Source organism: Cyanistes caeruleus, chromosome 19, assembly GCF_971803275.1.
Source record: "Cyanistes caeruleus chromosome 19, bCyaCae1.hap1.1, whole genome shotgun sequence".
NCBI lineage: Eukaryota > Metazoa > Chordata > Aves > Passeriformes > Paridae > Cyanistes > Cyanistes caeruleus.
In genome coordinates, this window is record NC_141719.1 from 10,484,379 (window position 1) to 10,507,609 (window position 23,231).

The 23,231-nt window shown below is 63.6% G+C and overlaps 1 protein-coding gene across 2 annotated transcripts in view; it reads right to left on the minus strand.

Annotated features, from left to right (window-relative positions):
- SDK2 (sidekick cell adhesion molecule 2) overlaps positions 1–23,231 on the minus strand; it is a 45,340-nt gene that overhangs the window by 4,477 nt on the left and 17,632 nt on the right. For both annotated transcript variants that reach the window (XM_086857053.1, XM_086857052.1), the window contains exons 2-37: positions 21,784–21,943; positions 14,194–14,300; positions 12,817–12,964; positions 12,006–12,139; positions 10,983–11,094; positions 10,607–10,797; positions 10,168–10,251; positions 9,905–10,099; positions 9,634–9,750; positions 9,364–9,531; positions 9,066–9,168; positions 8,703–8,879; positions 8,483–8,619; positions 8,178–8,325; positions 7,969–8,109; positions 7,712–7,893; positions 7,413–7,528; positions 6,616–6,811; positions 6,336–6,434; positions 5,852–6,043; positions 5,646–5,767; positions 5,458–5,567; positions 5,220–5,370; positions 4,876–5,113; positions 4,685–4,800; positions 4,383–4,572; positions 4,106–4,204; positions 3,730–3,924; positions 3,451–3,652; positions 3,196–3,299; positions 3,018–3,088; positions 2,781–2,916; positions 1,765–1,821; positions 1,485–1,586; positions 1,238–1,353; positions 128–314 (exon numbers count right to left, since the gene is read on the minus strand). In XM_086857053.1, the coding sequence (XP_086713179.1) occupies positions 128–314; positions 1,238–1,353; positions 1,485–1,586; positions 1,765–1,821; positions 2,781–2,916; positions 3,018–3,088; positions 3,196–3,299; positions 3,451–3,652; positions 3,730–3,924; positions 4,106–4,204; positions 4,383–4,572; positions 4,685–4,800; positions 4,876–5,113; positions 5,220–5,370; positions 5,458–5,567; positions 5,646–5,767; positions 5,852–6,043; positions 6,336–6,434; positions 6,616–6,811; positions 7,413–7,528; positions 7,712–7,893; positions 7,969–8,109; positions 8,178–8,325; positions 8,483–8,619; positions 8,703–8,879; positions 9,066–9,168; positions 9,364–9,531; positions 9,634–9,750; positions 9,905–10,099; positions 10,168–10,251; positions 10,607–10,797; positions 10,983–11,094; positions 12,006–12,139; positions 12,817–12,964; positions 14,194–14,300; positions 21,784–21,943 (5,103 nt within the window). The remainder of the gene's footprint in view (positions 1–127; positions 315–1,237; positions 1,354–1,484; positions 1,587–1,764; positions 1,822–2,780; positions 2,917–3,017; positions 3,089–3,195; positions 3,300–3,450; positions 3,653–3,729; positions 3,925–4,105; positions 4,205–4,382; positions 4,573–4,684; positions 4,801–4,875; positions 5,114–5,219; positions 5,371–5,457; positions 5,568–5,645; positions 5,768–5,851; positions 6,044–6,335; positions 6,435–6,615; positions 6,812–7,412; positions 7,529–7,711; positions 7,894–7,968; positions 8,110–8,177; positions 8,326–8,482; positions 8,620–8,702; positions 8,880–9,065; positions 9,169–9,363; positions 9,532–9,633; positions 9,751–9,904; positions 10,100–10,167; positions 10,252–10,606; positions 10,798–10,982; positions 11,095–12,005; positions 12,140–12,816; positions 12,965–14,193; positions 14,301–21,783; positions 21,944–23,231) is intronic.

Sequence of the window (23,231 nt, forward strand, 5' to 3'; positions counted from 1 at the left end):
GAACTCGCTGGGGCGAGCCCAGGGATGTTCTGCTCGGGCTTGCAGGATGAGGGGGAATCCCTGGAGCCGTGGAGACACCTCCCCACGGAGCCCGGGGGTGCTGGGGGAGCCGTGCCACGGGCCCCACCTGCCTGCTGTGTCCGTGCCTTCACGGGGGGGCTGCGGGGCCCGTCCCCCGCCGCGTTGAAGGCGGCCACGCTGACCCAGTACGAGGTGTAGCCCGTCAGGTTCTTCAGCTTCACCCCGGTCTCGGGCAGGAAAAGGGTCTTGAGCCGCGCGCTCTCGTTCTGCCGCTGCTCCTCCCAGAAGTGGATCTGCGGGAAGGGCCGTGGGGAGCTGAGTGAGGCACGGATCCCACCCAGCTCAGCCTCCCCGAGCCCCCGGCTGTGCTCCAACGCCCCTGCCCGGGCTCCCGAGCCCCTGACCCAGCCTGGGTGCTCCGGGTGCGCCGGAGGGAAGGGAACAGCCTCTCCTCCTGGAGCGCTCCAGGCGGTGCTGGGCATCAGACACGGCTCACATCACCCGGGTGTGCTGAGATCACCTTCGAGCAGTGCCTGGTTCCCGGGGGATGGGGACAAGCAGGAGGAATCACAACGGATGGGGACCAGGAAGTGTCTGGAGCATGGGGCTGGGTACCGCGGCTGCATCCTAATGCATCCCAACTGCACCCCGGCCACATCTCGGCTGCATCCCGGGACATCCCAGCTCTATCCCAGTGCACCCCGGGTCATCCCGGCACATCCCGACATATCCCGGCTGCATCCCGACTCATCCCGGCTGCATCCCGGGGCATCCTGACACATCCCGGCTGCGTCCCGGGACATCCCAGCTCTATCCCAGTGCATCCCGACATATCCCGGGTCATCCCAACTGCATCCCGACACATCCCGGCTGCATCCCGACACATCCCAGCTCTATCCCAGTGCATCCCGGCACATCCCGACACATGCCGGCTGCATCTCGGGGCATCCCGACACATCCCAGCTCTATCTCGAAGCATCCTGACACATCCCGGCTGCATCCCGACACATCCCAGCTCTATCCCGACACATCCCAGCTCTATCCCGACACATCCCAGCTCTATCCCGGCGCATCCCGGCCGCATTCCAGGGCTGACGGCGCCATCTGCTGCTCCGCCGCCGCTCGGCATCGGGATGTTTCACCCGGGATCTCCTCGGGTCTCCAGCATCTTCCCAGAGCCCCCCGTGTCCCCGAGCTGCCAGGTGACAGCAGGTACCTTGTAGCCCTGTATGTCGCCGTTCTGGCTCTCCACCGGGGGCGGTTCCCAGGTGACATCCAGCTGCGTGGCCGTGGCCGCCTGCACAGCCACGTTCTGGGGCGCTCCGGTGGGCACTGTGCCGAGGGAGGGGACAGTGTCACCGCGCCGCTGCGGGGGATGCGCTGCCTCGGCTGCGTGCGGGGCTCCGGGACAGCCGAGCCCCCCTCCTGCAGCCCCCGGGAGGGGCAGCCCTGCCAGGACTCACCCGCTTCCCCCACGAACACCTCCTGGGGGGGGCTGGGGGGTCCCTCGCCCACGGCGTTGTAGACGCTCATCCGGATCTCGTAGCGCCGGTGCTTGCTCAGGTCTGGGGGCCAAAGGGCGAGTGGGACCCTCCCCGAGCCGGGGCAGCCCCGCTCCCCACGGGGGACCTGGCACAGCCCCCCCTTATTGGGAAGAAGGGGTCCCAGCAGTGCGGGGACACACAGGGGTGGCAGTGGGGGACACACAGAGGGAGATGGGGGGCACAGGGGGTGATCACTTACTGTCCAGCTCGTACTGGGTGAGGGACACCTCGCTGAGGTTGTGCACGGCATAGGCGGCTGGGCAGGAGAGCAGGAGGGGTTAGTGCAGGGCAGGGGTGACCTCCTGCCTCTGAGCCCCCCACCCCAGCACAGCCCCCACCCCAGGGCGGGCCAGGGCTCCCCTGAAGGGCTCTGGCACCCCCAGGTGCCCCAGCACTGAGAAGCCTTTCCATCCTCCAGCCCCTGAGCCGGGTTTGCACACTGGGGTCCCCACGGGGGACAGGGCCAGGTCCTGTCTTGGGCTCTGCCCTCATCACTCGTGTCCCTGGCGCCCTCAGAGTGGAGGCCTCAGAGTGGAGGAACAGTGACCCTGTTCCCTGCAGGGGCTGAGGACAGCAGCACACCTGGACACGGCAGGATGTCACACAGCCCGTGTTTAGCTCAGATCTGTGGCCACCTCAGCTACAGGGACACAGTGACAGGAGCCAGTGACAACACAAGAGAACGCTGGGGACCACAGAGCTGGTGGCACAAGGGAACCGGCGGTGGACAAGATTTTCTGAACCTGAGAGGGTTCAGCCTGTCGGTGGCTGATCTGTTTCCCAAGGGAAAGTCCTTTGGGAAACTTTTGTCTCTCAAAGACTGTTGTGTAAATAAGATTTTAGCTCTCAAAACACTGACACAGATGTTGTGAAATGTTTTTCCTCTTGTCCCATCAATGGGATGAGAGAGGTGCTGTTCCTTGTACCAATCGGGTTAACCTGTATCGGAACACCTCATAAAAAGGGTTGAAAACCCCGAAATAAAGACTTTCCACCTCCTGAAAAAATAAAACCTCGGTTGTTGTGATATGAGCCCTCATTTCCTACTTCGTGTCCATTAGCGACGACTGGTGACAGCTCCAGGGGGCACAGCCTGGCCCTGGTACCCGGGAGATGCTGTGGAGCACAGGATGCTGCGCTGCCCAGGTCCCCTCCTGCCACCCCCGGGTCACCCCAGCCCCTGTCCCCAGGGTCGCTGGGGCCGTGGGCACTCACGGGCGAGCTCGGCCCAGCCGGCGCCGGGGTGGCCGAGGCCGCGCAGGGCGAAGCCCCGCAGGCTGTCGTACACCAGCTCCCGGTAGCGCAGCCGGAAGCCCAGCAGGATCCCGTTGATCTTGTCCTCAGCCGGGGGCTGCAAGGGGAGCCAGGGAAGGCACTCAGAGGCTGCTCTGACCCAGGGCTCCCTGGCACCCCGAGGTGCCACCTGCCAGGGCGGGGCAGAGGGGACGGTACCTGCCAGCGGATGAGCACCGACGTGGTGGTGTGGGGGGTGATGGAGAGGATGGTGGGAGCCTCCTCGGGGGCTGTGGGGGTGGAAAGAGGGTGGTGAGGCTGCGGAGATGCCCAGGGCGAAGGAGGGATTCCTTTGGGCACGGGGGTGGCCGCTGGCCCTGCCCCAGGAGGTGCTGACCCGCCTGCAGGGTGGTGAGCGACTCCGACTCCTCGCTGTACTCGCTGTCCCCGATGTCGTTTGTCGCCTTCACACGGAACTTGTAGGAGGTGAAGGGTTTGAGCCTGCAGGGAGCGCAGCGCGGTGGGGACGGGGCAGCCAGCGAATCACCCCTGATCCTCCCTCCCTCCCACCCTGTACCAGCGCTTCTCGTCACGCGGGGAAACTGAGGCACGGGGAAACCACCCGAAGCGTCATCGCCCAGCAGCCACTCACCTGTCCACGACGAAGGAGGTGGCGTTGTGGCTGACGGGGGCGGAGTGCAGAGCCCAGTCCCCGTCGGGCAGCTCTCGGCTCTGCACGGTGTAGTAGCGCACGGGGGAGAGGCCGTCGCTTCCCGGCTCCCAGGACAGCAGCACGCTCCGAGCCCGCACCTCCTCCTGCTGAGCCAGCGGCTTCCCGGGGGGCTGCGGCCGGGCTGGGGGAGGCGAGGGGCTGGGAGAGCTGCGGGGACACCGCCAGCCCCCCGCCGCCGGCCAGGCCCCCCATCGTTACCTCTCTTCTCGGTGGTGACCACCAGGGCTTCGGCTGCCTCGCCCCAGCCCTTGCGGGTCTGCGCGGTGACACGGAACAGGTAGGTGGCCTCGGGCTGGAGGCCGGTGGCCGTGAACTGCCGGGCGCTGGCTTCCAGCACCTCCACGGCGGCCGCGGTCACCGCCGAGGTGTTCAGGCGGTGGCTGACCTGGTAGGCTGCGGGGAGGGAGCGCAGTGCTGGGGCTGGAGAGGGGACACCAGCCCGGGACCGACATCCGAGCAGGGAACGTCATCCCTGAGGGCTCCCAGATGCTCAGGGGATCCCGGGGAGCTGATGTGTGCCTCCCCACAGGACCACTGCATCCCCCCGCGGCGTGCCCGGGATGCTCCCACCTACCCAGGATGATGCCGTTGGGTGCTGCCGGCGGCTGCCAGATGAGCCTCACCAAGGTGGTCCTCACTTCAGGAAAGAGGAGCCCCACGGGGGGCCCGGGCACTGCGGGGGGAGAGATTGGAGTCACTGGGAAGTGGGGGAAAGTTCCAGATCCCATCCCTTGGGAACGGGAGCCCCGGGTGTCCCGGTCAGGGGGAGAGGGATCGCCCCAGAGAACAGGGGTAGGATGGGATTAGGCACCCAGGGAACCCCCCCAGCCCACCCAGCTGCTGTCACCCACCGTCATCCAGTGTCCTCTCGAGGACAGGAGGCCGGCTGGGGACACCATCGCCCATCCTGGTGAAGGCCAGCACCCGGATCTCGTACAGGGTGTACTTGTCCAGCCCGGCCAGCTGGGCACTGCGGGAGGCATTGCCCTCGGCCAGCCAGAACCGGGCACGAACCTCCGAGCCCTTCTCCTTGTACAGCACCTGCAACACGGCCCGTGTGGCACAGCCGGGCCAGGCTGGCACTGGGGGGCACCAGCTGCTGGGGCAGCACAGCCGGGGGCAGGGGAAAGCTGGCCCACGGCCAGGAGCTCACCTTGTAGCCCAGGATGAGCCCATTGCAGTCAGCCTCGGGAATGTCGCTCCATCGGACCGTCAGGCTGCTGGAGGAGGTGGCCACTGCCGACACATTGCTGGGGCCGGAGGAGGGGACTGCAGGAGGGGACAGAGAGGGTCAGTGGCCGGATTGGCCCAGGTGGGTGCCCACTCCCCGGCAGGCAGCGGTACCTGACTCCCGGGTGCGTCCCAGCACCGAGGGGCTCCAGGGCCCGGAGCCGATGGCGTTGAAGGCCTGGACCTGCACCCGGTACTCCGTCCACTCCTCCAGGTCCTCGATGGTGAATTCCCGCTCCACGCGGTCGCGGATGACGTGGAGCGCCGGCTGCCCCCGCCCGTCTGCCCGCGCGTAGCGGATCCTGTACCCCACCGAGTCGGGGTTCCCGTTGTACTCCTGCTCCAGGAGGGGCTGAGGGACAGGCGCTGTCACTCCTGATGTCCCACAGCCCCCCAGCTCCATCCCCCTTCAGCTCATGCAGGCGCAGACCCCCCCCCGACCCGCGGCCGTCCCTCACCATCCAGCGCAGCCACAGGCTGGTCTCGCTGGCCGTCCTCAGGGTGACGTTGGCAGGGGCCATGTCCGGGGGGGCTTGGAGGGTCTGGATCCTCCGGGAGGGCAGGCTGGGGGGGCTGGTGCCCACAATGTTCACCTGCCGCATGCGGAAACTGAGAGAGGAGAGGGGAGGTCAGGGTGGGGGACAAGAGGGCTCTGGTCCCCCAGGGATGGCACCGTGGCGCCGCCTTGGCACTCGCCTGTAGTAGGTGTACGGCTTCAGGTTGGGCACCTCCATGGAGCGGGTGTCGGGCTCGTTGGCCAGCTGGTGCACGAGCCCCCACGCCCCAGCCTCGCCGTTCTGGCCCACCTGCGGGATGGCAGTGGGGTGAGTGGGGTCAGCTGCCCCCAAACACCCCCTGACCCCTGTTCCAGAGCACCCCTGTACCTGTGCCTCCACCTGCCAGCGGGAGATGGAGGTTTTGCCATCGTAACCCGGGCGAAACTGGATGGTGACAGAGCGGGGGCCGATGTTGGAGATGCCCAGGTTGGTGGGGGCACCGGGGAGCTCTGTGGGGACAGGGCAGGGTGGGTGGCACCGGCCGCTTGCCCCCAGCACCGCACACAGCACCCCAAAACCACCACCGTGCTCACCTGGGGGGACCCCTGAGGAGATGGTGGAGGAGGAGACCTGTCCCTGTCCCTTGGAGGTCATGGCGGCCACCTCGATGGTGTAGGTGGTGAGGGCGGTGAGGCCGGTGACGCGGTACTCCAGGGTGACGTTGGGCAGGTAATGCGTCACCCGCGTGTTGGTGCGGTTGTACTCCTCCCACGAGATCCGGTAGCCTGGAATGCACCCCCGTGTCACCTCAGTGTCACCTCTGTGTCACCCTTGTGACACCCCCGTGTCACCCACCCCAGCGGCTGTGCAGGGACAGGGGTGGGACAGGACAGGCGGGAGATGCTGTGGGATGGGACAATAGGGATATGCTGTAGGGGAGGACAAGGACACGCGAGTGATGCCGTGGGGTGGCAATGGGACACGGGGGAGATGCTGCACAGTGGGAATGGGACAGGAAAAGGGGGAGATGCTGTGGGAAAGGCACCGATGGCGGAGCCGCTGCTGGTGCTGCCTCACCTGTCAGGATCCCGTTCTTCTCCAGAGGCTCCTGCCAGCTGACCTTCAGGGATGTATCCAGGATGTCACTGAAGCTGAGGTGTCCCACAGGGCCAGGCACTGCCCAAAAGACACCCAGACTCAGCCCCCAAGCGCAGGAGCCCTCGGCACCCACGGGACCCCCGCGAGGAGCGAGCGGGGAGGGGGCTCCCCTTGGACGGGGCATCCCGGGGCTCGGCAGCTGGACGGAAGCGGGGGGACGGGCAGGGTCCATCCCGCGGGAGTCGGAGCCTCCCCGTACCGTCCTCGTGGGTGCGCACCAGCTGCGGGGGGCTGCGCGGGCCGTCCCCGGGCGTGGTGAAGCACAGCACCGAGGTGAAGTACTCGGTGAATTTGCGCAGCCCCGCCACGAAGCCCACATGGACGCTGGCCTGGAAGTTGGGCCGCACTGTCACCACCGTGGCCTCGTCCTCGTGCTCCGGCTCCCAGGCGATGAGCTGCGGGAGAAGGGAACCGCCATGGAGATTCCCAATGTCCGTGACCATCTCCGGCCTCCTCTTATTAATTCGGCGCTGATTAACGATCAATTAATGGCACTGTTTACAGAGCTGTGATTAACTCCGTCGATAACGGCATGGGATCCCCCCTTGCCCGCATCCAGGAGGGATGGCCGGGCATTTAATTGGTATTGTGCAAGATAGCCTCTAGCAACTTAATTAAACACTAATTAGGCCCTAAAAATACTAATCAAAAATACTAAGTGGCATTTAATAAGAATGTTAAATATCCTACTCACGCTGGTTATCTCATCCAGCGGCAATTAAATTCCCGAACTTCTTTCGAGTGGATTAAGACACAAGTTTAATGTTTTAATTCAATTTCATTAATGTGAATTTGAATTAATTGCAATTTGGAATTAATTACAGAGCATGGGAGACTCCGAGCCCATGCAAGTGTTAAATAACAGTAAATATTATTTTAACAGTCAGGAGAGATCCAATTAAAATCTGGGATTTCGGCAAGGAGGAGCCAAGACAATCTGTGGAGGTTGACCAAGTTTTCCCCACAGGCTGGTCTGTTTTTGGGAATCACCCTCACCTTGTAGCCCTGGTTGATGCCATTGATGAACTGGGGGCTGGGGGGGTTCCAGGTGAAGCGGATGGTGGTGGAGTTGGTGGCCTCAGCCTGCACATTCCCTGGAGGCACCGTGGGCACTGCCAGGATGAAGGGACAGCTCACAGCGACAGCTCCACAAGGTCCCCTCCACCAGCTGGGTGCCCACCCCGGCTCATCCTCTTCCAGCACATCCCAGTCCCCCTGGGACCTCCACACCCATCCTCCTGCCTCCCATGTTGGGGTGCCCACCTGCCCTGCCCACCCCGATCGTCCCTGCCTACCTCCCTGCAGGGTCCACTCTGTCACCTTCATGCTGTAGACCCCCAGGCCGGCGCTGTTGTAGGCGGCCACCTCGATCTCGTAGTTGGTCCAGATGATGAGATCCTCCAGGAGGAGGTTGTTGACCTCGGCATTGGTGATGTTCTTGAACTGGTACCCCACGGGCAGCCCGGCCAGGCAGTACCTGGGAACCGGCAGCTGTCAGAGCTGCCACTGTCCCCACCAACACCAGCCTGGGGACCCTTGGGCTGGCACCCACCGGATGATGTAGCCCTTGAGGACCCCGTTCTGGTGGCTCTCGGGGGGCGGCTGCCACTGGATCATGATGGACTGGTTGGTGCGGCCGCTGGCGATGACGTTCTGGGGGGGCGCAGAGGGCGGCTCCTCGGGCAGGGACACCCTGCAGGGGTGGGGCAGGGTGAGCACCCAGGGTCACCAGCCCACCCAGGACCCCCGGCCGGGACTCACCTCTCCGTGTCCTTGCTGAACTGTCCCCTGCCCACGTCGTTTACGGCACACAGGCGGAACTGGTAGGAGCGAGCGGGGACCAAGCCCCGCACTGTCACAGATGTCACCTCGGGGTCCACGCTGGCCAGCAGCACGGTCCAGGGTGCATCTGGGGAGGAGAGGACAGCAGGGTGGGGACCTGACCTGCAGGACACTGGGGTCCCCTGCCCAGCTGATGAGTCCCAGGGTCCCCAAGCTCCCTGAGGTGACCAGGGTGACTCTGGGGACATCTCCCAGTGCCCGGGGGGGTGGGAGCAGCCCCTTACTGTTCTCGGAGACCTCCACGACGTAACGGAGCAGGGGGCTGTTGCCGTCGAAGGGCTTGGCCCAGGTGAGGTTGATGGCCCGTTTCTCCTGCGGGCTCAGGGCGGCCACGGGGCTCTCGGGGGCGTGGGGGAGCTGCCTGGACAGGGGGGTTAGGGAGGGAAGGAGGGAGGGGCACAGCCCCGGGCAGAGGGAGCAGGCGGGGTGAGGGGGGGGTCTCACCGGACACGGAGGTGGGCGCTGCGCGAGTCGTTGCCCCCGGCCGAGATCACCTTGCAGGTGTAGGTGCCGATGTCACCCGACCAGGTCTGGGAGATGTGCAGGGTGCCCACCTCGTCCAGGCGCACCCGGGGGCCGCTCTCGGGGCCCAGCGGTGCCCCGTCCTTCTCCCAGACGTACCTGCCGGGGAGACCCAGGTGCGCTGGTGCCCCGCAGCCCCCAGCGGTCGCAGGGCACCAGGTGGCACTGCAGGACCACCAGCGCAGGCCGAGGAGGAGGATTCCCCATCTCCCTCCCCAGGACAGCGGTGACAGCAGCCAGGGCGGCAAGCCGGGGGTCCCTGGACTCCCCAACCCTCTCACCCACCTGACATCCACACTGGGGTCATGGGTGACCCCGCAGCTCATGATGGCCTTGGTGCCCTTGATGACGCTCTGGTCCTGTGGCGGGTCGGTGATGCGTGTCCTCGCTGCGGGGACACAATGAACCACCGGGGAGCTGCCACCACCGAAGGAACCGCGGGGCTGGCAGCAGCAGGGACAGCGCCCGTCTGCACCCACCAAACCCAGCACCCACCCCCGGAGAGCTCCGTCCCACCCCAGGGAACCAGGCAGGGTCCCTCTCTCCCGGCTGAGGTGACACGGGCGCACCGCGAGTCCCTTACCCCACACCACCAGGTCGGCAGAGGCCTCGTCCACGCCGCGGGAGTTGGTGGCCAGGCAGGTGTAGGTGCCAGCATCGGGCAGGTGCGCGGGGCTCACCAGGAGACTGCCCGACTCCAGCAGGGTGAAGCGCGGCAGCTGCACGGAGCCGCTGGCCAGCACCCGCTCCCCTGGGGACACGGCAGAGCCCCCTCAGCGCCGCGGCCACCGGTGCTCCGCTCAGCGAGCCCCACGGCGAGGCTCGGGGGACAGCCCTGTCCCCAGCCCTTTACCTTTCTGCCAGGTGATGGCCGGGCGCGGCGCCCCCGAGGTCTCGCAGTTGAGGATGACGGACATGCCATCGATCACCGCGCTGTCCTGGGGACCCCGCGTGATGTTGGGGGCGATGCCTGTGGGGCACAGAGGTGCACAGCCCCCCCTTGAATTGCCGGCCTGGACCTGACCCAGGAGAGTTTCCTGGGGTCCCTGAGCCCCTGTGGGACTGATCCAGGGGCACATCCCACCCATCACCCACTCCCAGGGCAGAGGGGGGCTGGCACCTACTGGTCACAGCCAGGTACGTGGTGGTCTGCACCTCGCCGGCCGCGTTGCGGGCGAAGCACTGGAACATTCCGGTGTCATCGGGGACCAGCCCGCTGATCTGCAGGCTGCCGTCCTCCAGCAGCTGGAAGCGGGACAGCTTCTCCAGGTGCAGGAGGGCAGCGTCCTTGTACCAGGCCATCTCGGGAGGGGGGACACCTGCACGGGTACAGCCGTGTCAGGCACGGGGGGTGGCAGCAAGCGGGGGGTGCCGGGGAGCAGCTCACCCTTGGCTTGGCAGGGGATGGCCACCACCTTCTCCATCTCGGCCGTGATGTGTCTCTCCGGCTCCCTGACGAACTGCGGGGGCTCTGCCGAGGGAACCAGGGAATAGGAACGGGCACAGAGCCTCTCCCCAGGGTCCTTGGGCTGAGCAGTGTCCCTCCCGTCACCTCCCATCCCAGCCCCGGGGCCGAGCCTGCCCCAGCTCATGGCACGCGTGGTCTGGGCTGCTCGCGGGCAGGAGCTCACCCAGCATGGACAGGGAGGTGTCCATGGACAGGAGCTCACCCAGCACGGACAGGGAGGTGTCCATGGACAGGAGCTCACCCAGAACGGACAGGGAGGTGTCCATGGACAGGAGCTCACCCAGCACGGACAGGGAGGGAGCTCACCCAGCACGGACAGGGAGGGGGCTCACCCAGCACGGACAGGGAGGGGGCTCACCCAGCACGGACAGGTAGGCGCCGGCAGTCACGGCGGGGACGCTGCTGCTGCGCAGCACAGCCTCGCACTCGTAGAAGCCGCTGTCGCTCAGGGTGGGGTGCAGGATGGTCAGCCGGCGGCTGTAGTCGCTGATCCCGCTGGACACGGGCGCCCCGTCCTTCTTCCAGATGATGTGCAGCTTGATCAGTGGCCTGGGGGCCAGGGGCGTGTCAAGAGCCAGCTCCAGCTTCCCTGGAGGATCCCACCTCCCTCCATCCCGCAGGTTCCAGGAGCGTGGTGGGAACAGATTTCGGGGCAGCCAGCCCCGAGGCTGGGCAGCGCCAGCGGGGAGATTCCCCATCCTCATCCCCATCCCAGTCCCCACCCCACGGCTCACCTGGCGTTGGCCACACACTCCATGGTCACCTCCGAGGTCCCGGCCACCACGCTGGTGTTCCTGGGTGGGACAATGATGGTGGGTGCGATGGGATCGGCCGGGCCACCCACGTCTGGGGAGAAGGAGGCCAGAGGGACAGCCATGAGCACCCCCTGCCCACCCTGGGGTGTCCCCAGGGAGGGCACCCAAATCCCCGGCTGCTCAGCCTGGAGGAGACAAAGGTGACAGGGACCCGATGCCTTCCAAGATGTCCCTAAGATGTGTCCTGCCATGGGAGCCCCGGCACGCCCGGGCAGGGCCACCAGGCTGGTGACAGCAGGGAGGAGGGAGCAAGGAGTCCATAAAGCAAAATGATGGCAACAATAAAAAACCCTCATGTAGGCGCTGTAAAAACGCGATCGGCTCGAAAGCTGCTGATAGAGCTGAATCCATAAACAGGGGCTCCGGGATGTTTATGGAGCTCCAGGACGCCGAGGGACGGGAAAAACAGATTAATGGGGATGGGAGACAGGCGGAGCCCGCCACAGACAGGGATAACCTATCCCAGCCCTGTGGGGCAGCAGGAGGGGAGATGGGGGAGAGCGTGACAGGGCTGGTGTCACTTCAGGGCATGTCCCATGGGATGGGCTGTCACCAACCAAATGGGCTGGGGGAGCCTCGGAGCTCCTGGAGGGCCCAAAGGGACTGAGGGGACGAAGCCACAGGGGTGGCCCCCAGGCAGGGGCAGCTCCAGAGCACCGGGAGCTGACAGAAGGACACGGCCAGGGGTGGGGTGTGCATGGGGTGACACCGCAGCCCCCCCTGCGCACCCCCCATCCCGCAGCCCATCCCGGGGCACGGCCGGATGCAGCTGGAGCAGCTGCCTGTGACACACCAGCGCCTGCAGCACAGCCACCAGCTCCTAAATAAATTCCGAGCCGGCTGAACTGTTAAGTCAGCAGAAGCCGGAGCCTCCGAAGAGATTTACTGCAAATGAAATCTGGGGGCGAGGCAGGGGAGGGGGGCAGTGCCCCCCACACTCACTGGCCACGCTCAGGGTGATGGGCTGGCTCGTCTTGTTGTCGCCGTTCTTGTCATTCACCGCCTGCACGTAGTAACGCCCCGCGTCCGGGGCCACCGTGGACAGGATGACCAGGGTGTTCTCCAGCGTGATGGCTCTGGGGGAGCACAGGGAGCTGGTCACATCGAGCTGGGACCCTCAGTCCCTACCCAGCACCCTCACCTGCCTGGGGGCACCCCCACGGGACCCCTCCTCTCCCCCACCTGCCCAACCCCAGGATTCCCTGTGCCCAAGCAGAGCCCACAGGATGCTGCACATTCCCAGGATTTCTCGGGGGTTTTTTTTCCCGTTTTTTACTTAATGGAACGACCTAATCTGCTGGAAACATAAAATGCTGTGGGGAATATGTTTTTTTACCATTAAATATGAGATAAAGGAGTTTTATCTCCTCAATCCCGCTTTGCAAATCGAAAGGAGACCACTTCAATTCCTGCATAATGGGGGTTACAAATTCAATTCCTGCAGGCTGTGGCTGCCAGGACTCCGGCAGCACCGGGATCTGCCACAGCTCCGTGGGGACACCTGGCACACGCGTGTGTGCCGTGCTTGGCTCTATCCCACCCTCTCTCCAGCCTTCCTCCCTCTTGTTTTCAGTTTTTGTTAAGGAATCCCTTTCTCTGGTGGCAAATAGAGCCATTGGTCACCGGGCGTGTCCCGGGGCTTTAGCACGATGCGCTCGAGGTGTTGGTTAAACACCCTTAGCGAGGGGACGAGGGGAAATGCAGGATGCTGGGGGGTTCCTGGGGGTTCCGGGGGGATCCCGGGGGTGCTCACATGCGGCTGCTGGGGGAGATTTTCCGTCCATCGCGGAACCAGGTGACCTGGGGCTGCGGGAAGCTGGCGATGCGGGGCGCACGGATGACGGCCGCCTCGCCGTGGGACACGCTCTGCTGCGTCTCGCTGTCCTCGAAGCTCCCCATGTCTGCAGGACAGCGGAGATAACCGTGCCAGGGACTGGGGATGCGCCCAGGGAGCCAGCCCTGGGTCTGGGGTTTGTGGGGTGGGTTCCTCGGGGGATGGGGCAGCTCCCGGTGCCCTCCTCGGCTGGCTCGGGGTGGGGGATTTGGGGTGGTTCAGATCCCACCGGGTCCCCATGAAGGACCTGGAGCCCCTTGTGAGGGGTCAGGACCCCCGTCCGAGTGTCCCCCACCACAGACAGGCTGCAGGCACAGCAGGGAGGGCCCGGTCCGGGGCTCCCCAGCCTCGCTCCGCTCCCCATCCCGTGTCCCGGTGCAGGGAGCATCCCAGCATGACCCTGACTGCAGCTGCCCCATCCCACCCTGCAATCCCAGGCTGGGAGCACACAGCACTTGTGGGAGACTGAGGGAAGCGGGGGGGGCATGGAAGAGGGGGGTAGGACAGGGGATTTTTATTGACTTCCTTAATTGTTGTAATTAAAAACATGTAAAGAATCCTTTTTTAACGACTTTGCCATTATCATTAGTTGTTAGCACAGCTGCCTTATTAATTTCTCATTATCCTCCTGATTTGTCACCGCTCCTCAGGAGGTGTTCGAGGCGATGGGACTGGGGCTGTCCCGGAGACAAGGGGTGCCAGAGAGGGGCAGGTGCCTTCGGGGGACAGAGCCACCATCCCTGGCCTCGGCACTCTCATCTCCTCCTTAAATCGCAGGATTTTCTCAGCGTCACCCCAGGGACGCTCTGATGTCACTGCCAGTGTCACCCCAGGGACGCTCTGATGTCACTGCCGGAGTCACCCCAGGGATGCTCTGATGTCACTGCCAGAGTCACCCCAGGGATGCTCCGATGACACTGCCAGTGTCACCCCAGGGATGCTCTGATGTCACTGCCAGTGTCACCCCAGGGATGCTCTGATGTCACTGCCAGTGTCACCCCAGGGACGCTCTGATGTCACTGCCAGTGTCACCCCAGGGACGCTCTGATGTCACTGCCGGAGTCACCCCAGGGACGCTCTGATGTCACTGCCAGAGTCACCCCAGGGATGCTCTGATGTCACTGCCAGTGTCACCCCAGGGATGCTCTGATGTCACTGCCAGCGTCACCCCAGGGATGCTCTGATGTCACTGCCCAGGGATGCTGCAGGCTCGCACGTGCTGGCCAACAGCAGAGGTGTCCCCCAGCGCCGGGAGCTGTCCCCGTGCTGTCCCCACGGAGCAGGACGGTCACTTACAGGCCACCTGCACCTCGGTCTGGCGCTGCAGCAGGGCTCCCATGCGGTTGCGGACGATGCAGCGGTAGAAGCCGGCGTGGGTGCGGTCCAGCGAGGTGATCATGTACCTGCGGGAGGGGTACCAGCACTGAGGGGACATCCGTGCCGCTGTCACAGCCCCGCGGAGGGGCTGCAGGACCTGCACACCCTCCTGTGCCAGGAGCCGCTGCTGGAGGTGTGTGGTGGATGTGGATACGCAGCCGTGGATGCTCGTGCGGGCCGGGGGGACACCCCAGTGTCCCTCAGTGCCACGCAGGGACTCGCGGCCACCCGCACCGGAGCTGTTTCCGTGCACAGGGCGGTGACCGCCACCGGCCCGGGGGCTGGATGTGACCCAGCGCCACCAGCCGCTGTCCTGAGCAGTGACACTGCTGGTGTCGCTCAGCCCGGACCTGAGAGCGGCTCCCATGAATCCCGGCTGAGCCTCCCTTATCACCCCCGAGCCTGCTCTTATCAGCCGCCAGCGCCAGCAGCCGCTGAGGAGATAAAGGAAATCTCCCCATCTCCACTCGAGCACCCCCCGAGCATCGCCGCGCTCCCCGAGCCGGACCCTGCTGCCACCAGGCCGTGCCCACCCCTGGAGCTCGTGTTTCATCCCCCTCAAAACAGACGGGGGAGCCTCGGGGGGCCCGGCGGGCGCTGCAGCGTCGCCGTCCCCGACGGGGAGCGCTGCGAGATAAAGCAGAGAGGGAATAAATAAAGCAAGCTCAGCCCTCCTTGCCCAAAATCTAATCTTGCGTTAAAACCCGCCGCGGGCTCTTTCGGCAGAGCTTTGTTTGTTCTTCTGAGAACTGAGCGTAAATTAAACTTTCATAAGACCTGAGGAGCGCGTTGCCTGTGCCGGGAGCGCAGAGGGGCCCGCGCCCACCTCCCCGCACGGGAGGGGGTGACAGGGGACACCGGGCTCCCCCCCCTCACCCTGGGGACACGGCGGGACCGCCACCGACCCCACTGTGACACCCACCCAGCCGCCCACCCACTCGGGGTCACCCGTCCCCGCGGGAGGAGGGACGCTGCCCTTTGGGAACGAGTCCTTGAGTGTCACGGTTGATATTTAAAAATGTTCCCCAGAGGCTTTAAATAAGATATTTCAATTCCACGGAGCTGTCAGGAACGGCTGCAGACGCCAGGAATAATGGGCCCGCTCTCCTTGCCGTGTCCTCGTTAATAAATCACACCGTGGCTCCCGAACACACGCACGGGGATGGTCGCAAGGCTGGACGGACACACAGCAAGCAGAGGGACACGTGTGTCCCCAAACAGATCCGTGTCCCCTCCAGACCCTCATTCCAGGACAGGGACAGTGCAAAGCCACCAGCGCTGGCACAGCCCGAGGGACCCAAACCGGGTCACGGGGAGCACCCACGGGCACGACACATCCACGGGCACCGGGAGCCTTGTCCCCAGCCCAGGACACTCCAGCAGATCCAGTTAAAGGGGCCTGGTCCCCACACACGGGAGCTGGAGGAGTTATTGAAGCAGCAGCACTGCCACACACACCTCAGCAGCTGAAAATAGCCCGGAGAAAGGAAATCAATTCCCGGCGCAGCTCAGCCCGCAGTCATCAACCAAACCAGCACAGACTTTGTTCTCTCCCGCTCGCCTTCCACCGAGGCTTTTATCCAAGACCACTAGGATTCGATTTTCTTCCCCCATCACGCCTGGCTGGAAGGGGATGGGAATTGATTTCACCCCCAGTGTCACCCTCCCTGTCACCCCCTCACAGGGGATGTGCTGCGGGCAGGAGGGGTGGATGTCACCCCACGTATCCTCCCCAGTTTGTGCCACAGCTTCACGGCCAGGGGTTGCAGGGCCTTTGTTCCATGCAGGGAAGCAGCTCCTCCAGCTGGGACCGATCCCGGTGCCCCGGCCGGGTGGCTCTGTCCATCCGCCCCCGCTCCAGCCGGGACGGAGGTGAAGCTGGCGCAGCTCCTGGCACAGCTCCGCCTGCTGACTCCGCTGTTCCAGGGGTTTGTTTGGCTTCTCTGCCAAGACGGAGGTTGACAGGGCATGGTCCGTGGGGAAAAGCCCTTCCACAGCGAGCGTTGACCCGCGCTGCTCCGTCAGGAAGCGGCTGCGTCCCGCTCAGCCCCGGGGTCAGGAGGGGGCTCCGAGGCTGCAGCCCCGTGCCGGGGGAGCGGCGCGTTTGCAGCGGCAGCTTTGGCACCGGATCGGTCTGACAGATGGATGGCTGCATGCCGGGAATGACAACCTGTCCGTCCATCCATCCATCCATCCATCCATCCATCCATCCATCCATCCATCCGGGACAGGGCCCAGCTCCTCACTGTGCCATCCTCTGTTCCCATCGCTCCGGCTCAGCCCTGCCCCAGCCCCAGCCGTGCCTCTGTTTTTGTAGGGTTGCTGAGGAACGTGGGGCTGACGCTGCCGAATTATTCTTAGATTGAGGGGGTGGAGAAAGGCCGGGAAAAGCAGCAGCCAAAGGATTTGATCCATCAAATCGAAAGCCAGAAAAGTGCAGAAATCGGTGAGGTTCTTCCAACGCCGCCCAGTAACAGCAACAGCTGGATGGGATTTGGGATGGAAACACACTGGCACAGTCCCCTTTGATTAATATCCCGCATAACGACTAATTAATTCTGGAGGGGACGTGTGTTTGAACAGTTACTGTGGGATAATGAAATGTCAAGTGAGCATTAAAACACACTTAGCAGAGATTTAACGACTCGAAGCATCCGAGCGCGTGTCCCGGCCCCTGCTCCGGGCCAGCGCTCGATGAGGCTGCGATCACCCCCCTGGAGCTCCATCAGCCCCGCTTAACTGGGCTATTGGATCTCAATTAGCTCCCGATTGGAACGGGAAAATCTCTTTTTGCATCCACGTGGCGGCTGCCTCTCCTCCTGCCCGGAGTGTTTCCCCTCGGCCGCGGGAGTTGTGCAGCCCCGTAAATCGCTGCCTCAATTGGCCCTGCCAGAACAATGAGCTGTTTAATAATTAATGCCCGTGTATTAATTAACCAGCCTCCTTCCTGCGGAGCGGGGACGGAGCGAGCCTCGATCCGTGTTGCGGCATCCGGAGGCTTTTGGTGCATTGCTGAGCACGGCCTTGGCCAGCTCCCAGCCCCGGGGGCATCTCCCTGTCCCCTCCTGAGCCTCTCCACGATCCCAGCGAGGACATTCCCTCTGCTGCCACCCCAGCCCCGCTGTGCCCACGGCTCCTCAGGCCAACATTCCAGCATCCCCCCGATCCCAAACAAGGCACAGGGACAGGCTGGAGCTTCCCCAGCACAAGTTTTTCCCAGGAAAAGCCACGCCACGCTGCCCGCGCTCCTCATCCCGTGGTGATGCCAAAGGTGACGAAGGCCAGGCTGGAGCCACGAGAACCAGGAACGCCCTGCTGCATCCAACCCTTCCAATGTTCTGCTCCCATTAATTAACTGATCGCATGGTAATTATTTCCCCACGGCAGAGGGATGGGCTTCACACTTGGGCTGGAAACCAGAGCAGGGATGAGCTCCCAGTGATCAGCAGCACAGGCTGAGATTCCAGCAGGAATCCAGGGATGATCAATCCTGTTTGCTTCAGGTCTGGGATTTTTAGAGGCTCCCGCCTCTGTATTTTACATAATTTGAGGACCAGCTCCGGGCATTAAACATTTGGGATCCTTGCAAGGCCATAAAGTCACACCAGGGTCCAGTTGTGTTCCTGGGACACCCCAAAAACGCCCAGTGAGGAGCAGAGGTTGAAAGATCCCCAAATCTGCCCCAAATCTCAGTGAGCCCATACAGAAAGGCTCCTGGAAGGAGATGGAGATGGATCAGAGACACCACGTGCTGGAAAACCCACCCCAGGGCTGGCATGGGGTGGCACGGGGAGGCTCAGCTGTGCCAGCCTGGCTTGGCAGAGGGGAGCTGGGGCAAAGCCAGCTGGAGCTGGAGATGGAATTACACTTTTCCAAGCTCCAGCAAAGCGGATCTGGGCTCTTGAGAGGAGGTGGGGAATCCTTCAGTAGCTTCTGGACTCCTGCACCAGCTGTGGAGGCCATGAGGAGCTGATTTAGGAGCCAGGAGATGCATCCCTATGGATGGGAGTCTGTCCAGAGGTAATCTATGTGTAAGGTAATTTCCGAAGGCAGCAGGACTCGATGCAGCCCTTAATAGGACAATCTCATGTGATAAATTACCAGACCCAACTAATCTGCATGTTAAATTTCTTGTATGAGAAATAAATATCCTCAATTCACCAGAGAAGCGCTTTCCTTCCGAGGATTTCATTAAAGACATCGAGCTGCCTGATTTGCATGTTATGATTCCTCATACGAGGAGAGCCCGGCACTGGAGAGATCCCGGAGGGAAAACCAGAGCTGGGCCTGGACAGCGGAGTGTGTGGTGTCAGTGACACCTCGGGGACACCCCAGGGACACCTCAGGGACAGAGGGATGGCACTGTGGGCTCTCCAAAGCGGGAATTCCATGGGAATCCTGCACCCCGTGCCAGCGGCAGGGAATGGAGGGAGCAAGGAGAGGGGAAGGCAGATCCCCGATCCTATTCCATCCACCAGGGATGCTCCTGGGATCACGGACAGAGCCAGGCTGATCCCTGACCCCCCTCAGTCCCCAGGGATGCTCCCAAGGGAGGATGTGTCCACACACACAGAGCCAGGCTGCTGCTCAATCCCTCGGGATCCTGCTCGATCCCCTGGGATGCTCCTGAGGGAAGAGAGCTCTGCATGCACGTGGATCCAAGCAGGGATGCTCCCAGGGACGCTCCGGGGAGATGGGTCCATGATCACGCACCGAGCCAGGTTCCCGATCCCCCCAGCCCCCAGGGATGGCTCCGGGGAGGGGATGATTCCACAAGCGCACAGCCCCAGGCTGCTCCCCGCTCCCCCCGGAGTCCCTCAGCACCCCCAATCCCCCGGGAGGCTCCTCGGGGAGCCGAGTGATCCCGCAGGGATGCTCCCGAGGGATCAGCTCCCCGCGGAGGCACCGCCGTGGTCCTGCCCGGCTCGGGGCCAGGCTCAGGCCCAGCCCGTTGCCCACCTGGCCCTTGGCGAGCTCCAAGAGCGGCTCCGGTGGCGGCGGCAGCGCTGCGGGAAGGAAAGGGCTGTCGCCATGGAAACGCTGCCAAACTGGGAGTGCGGCTCTTTCCCTGGAAACGCGGCGTGAGCTCCTCCGACCACCGGCGAGGCGGCTGGAGGGGGGCAGGGGGACAGCGAGCCGAGCCCACCGCCCCCAAAACGGGGCTAATGCACAAGGGTCACCGCAGGCGGCGGTGCCGGAGGGATTCCCTGCTCAGGACGGGACGTGAGGAGCAGCAGTGAGGATGACGAAGATGGAGACACAGCCCCGGTGAGGCCACTAAACCTGGCTGGGGACCGCCAGGCGAGGCCACCGAGCCTTGCTGGGGACCACGAGGCGATGTCAGCGAGCCCGGCCAGTCCCCGGGCACAGCCCCCCGCAGCACATTGTCCTCTCCAGAGCCTCCCTCATGACACAGCCCGGCTCTGGGGAACGTCCTCCTGTCCCTGGGCCGGGGGACACACGGCAGCACCAAGCTGGGAGGGACTGATGCCCCCCAAAACCCTCACCCACGGCGCCGATGCGCCCAGAGCCATCCCCGGCCCCACATGGCCAAGAACATCCCCGAGCCTCCCCGGCCAGCAGCACCAGCCCTCCCCTCTCCGAGGATTACTCTGTTTCTAAACTCGTTAACTTTTAATTACAACCTTCCCACTGCCTGAGCGGGCTGGCTCGGCGCCACCGACAGCTCTATTAAAATTTAATTTCTGCCCATCATAACTAATTTTGGTCCTTTGCCTTCTCACCAGCAGCCTCCAGTGCCAGGCAAGACAGCCAAAGCCTCATCTCCACACTCCAAATCCCCACGGAGCCGCGGGCAGAGCCAAGGGACGCTGGCAGGTTCCGGGGGGAGCCCAGCAGGGATTTGCACGGCGGCTTCTCTGCTCCCTTGGCTGCGCTGAGTTTGTTTGGGCTTTCCCCACGTGTTTGTTTGTTTGGTTTCTCGCTTCCTTCCTTAATCCTTTCTGCCTGGATGCTGGAAGTGGGGGCTCTGGGGGAGGGGAGTCACCTTGGAGCAGGGGTGCAGGGGTGAGGGAATGCAGGGATGCTGGGATGCAGGGATGAAGGGATGCAGGGATGCAGGGATGCTGGGATGCAGGGATGCAGGAATGCAGGGATGCTGGGATGCAGGAATGCAGGGATGAAGGGATGAAGGGATGGAGGGATGGAGGGATGAAGGGATGCAGGAATGCAGGGATGCAGGGATGCTGGGATGCAGGGATGAAGGGATGCTGGGATGCAGGGATGCAGGGATGCAGGGATGCAGGGATGCAGGGATGCTGGGATGAAGGGATGCAGGGATGAAGGGATGCAGGGATGCAGGGATGCAGGGATGCAGGGATGCAGGGATGCAGGGATATGGAGCTGTCAGGCATCCCCGAGCACAGACACTGCTGCTGGACCCTTTCCTACTGAAGGGTCAACAGAGGCACAGGTCAAACCCAGGAGAAACCTGGGAAAAGGAGTCAGAATCCCCATGCTGGGTTTGGAGGTGACCCCCAGGCGCCCCAAGGCACTTCCAGTACACAGCAGAGCCCAGGATCAGTGTCCTGAGCCCTTTCTCCTGCCTGGGAAAGAGCTGCACTCCTGGCAGGAGCGAGCTGGGGGAACTCTGGGGCTCCACAGGTCTCTGAACTTCCACACCGTGCCAAGGGTGTCCCACAGGGCCAGCAGCCAGTGCCTCAGGGCACTGCAGAGCTGCAGCCAGCCCGGCTCAGGAGGGGACAGTCCCCAGGGTCCCCAAGGAGGGCCGGGGCTCCAGGATCCCAGCACAGCACACGACATCACCCAGCCGCTCTCTCTGCGTTCCCGGCATCCCGGAGCAGCCCCGCGTTGCTACAGCAACACGAAGCCTTTGGATTCGATGCCTGGAAAGGGGGAACGGCTTGTCTCGACCTGAATTATTGATTAAAACAGAGAGGATGACACACGCACACACACACACACACACTCAGAGGCGACGACAAGAGGTGCCCGCCTTGATTTAAAGGCCATCTCCGAGGGGCTGGAGTCGCGCTGTGCCAGGATCAGTCGGCACTCGGGGCTGGATCTGGGCACTCTCTCCCACCATCCAGCCTTGCCCCTTCCCCGCCCGGCTGTTCCCAGGGAGCCAGGGGCGGGCTGTGATCCTCAGCCCGGTGTTAAGGTGTTAATCCGCTTGTGCAAACACCTCGTCCCCGGTGTTGACCCGCTTCAGCTCCCCCCGTTTGCTCTTCAAACAGAGCCGGCAGCTCCGGGGCTGCCAAGCGCTGCCTCTGCCGCCTCCCAGGATCCAGCCCTGGCACTGGGACCGGCGTGACGGGAGGGATTTGCCAGGGATGCTCGGGAAGGCTCAGAATCCCAGAGTCACTGATGCTGGAAGAGAACTCCAAGGTCATCGTGTCCAAGCTGTGCCCAACCCCAGAGCTCTGAGCGCCACCTCCAGTTTTCCTTGGACACCTCCAGGGATGGGGACTCCAAACCTCCCTGGGCAGCCCCTTTCCCCTGCCTGGCCTCCCTTTCCAGACTCACCGGTATTCCAGGGAGAACTTGGTGAGCTCCCGGCTGTTGTGCAGCCACTTGAACTCGAGGGGCCAGCTGCCCTCGGCCATGCAGGTCAGCACCAGCCGGTTCCCCTCCAGGTGCACCTGGCTCCGCACCGGCTCCGTCTTGAAGTACGGGGAGACATCATCTGTGGAGAGAGGAGGGAGCGGGATCAGGGCCCCCATCCTGCCAGCCCCACTGAACACCCAGCGCCGCTGCCCCAATAAAATGATCTTTAAGGTCCCTTCCAACCCAAAGTGTTCCATGATTCCATCATCATCACCCCACAGCCACCTCGCCGTCCCCTGCCCCAGCCAAGCCACCCAGACCCCCCTCCCTGTCCCTTGTCCCTCCCTGAGCCGTTCCAGCAGCCCCTCCACGAGGGCTCAGCCCGCTGCAGGTTTATCTAAGCTGCTTCTTTGCTTTATTCCCGGCTCCCTTTGTAGCATCTCCGAGCTTTTAACTCGGGGGGTGAAGGGGCGGAGGGGCTGCGAGCGGAGCGAGGCAGAACCACTTACTCCTCTCCTGTTTTATTTGCTAAGTAAAACTATAAATCGAACCACACAGCTCCATTTTCTGCTTAACAAATGGAAGCCCTTTTACTTCAAAGGCACATTCATATTCCCCAGCAGCTTTCAAGTGCACGTTCAATCACAGCTCTGGGTTTTTTCTTTGGGGTAGGGCTTTGCTTTCTTGTCCGCTGAAGCTGAATTGGTGCAGTGAATCCCGAGGCAGTGCCCACCACCCTGGCGGTGTGACAGGAGTTTGTGGGAGCTCAGAGACACCCCCAGAGCTGCACCGGGGGTGCCTCTGCATAGTCCTGGCTCCTGCACAGCCAGGTGGAAATGTCCAGTGGATTTACACTCTCCTGCCTGGCAAAGGAGCTCCTGTGCAGGCTGGGTTTGCCCTGGCGCTGGATGCCAGGAGAGTCATTAGGAAGGGAAGGAGCAGCTTGTGGCTCGGTAATTTAATCTTCCTCTCCGACCTTCAGCAGCGCCGGCTGGAAGGGGCAGCCCTCACTCATCCCAGTGTTCCTACCTCAGATCCGGGATGGATCTGGACATTGGGGCATCAGGGCGTGGCAGCCCAGCGTGTCCCGGGGGGCCATGGGGGCAGCTCGGTGCCCCGGCTGTGAGGTTTGGTACCAGTCCCACCCATGGGCACGCTGTTCCCAGGGCTGGGGAGCTCACAGCAGCCCCGCAGCCCTTGGAGTGGGGACACAGGAGCCCCAGGAGTGGGGACACAGGAGCCCCAGGAGTGGGGACACAGGAGCCCCAGGAGTGGGGACACAGGAGCCCCAGGAGAGGGGACACTGGAGCCCCAGGAGAGGGGACACTGGAGCCCCAGGAGAGGGGACACAGGAGCCCCAGGAGTGGGGACACAGGATCCCCAGGAGTGGGGACACAGGAGCCCCAGGAGAGGGGACACTGGAGCCC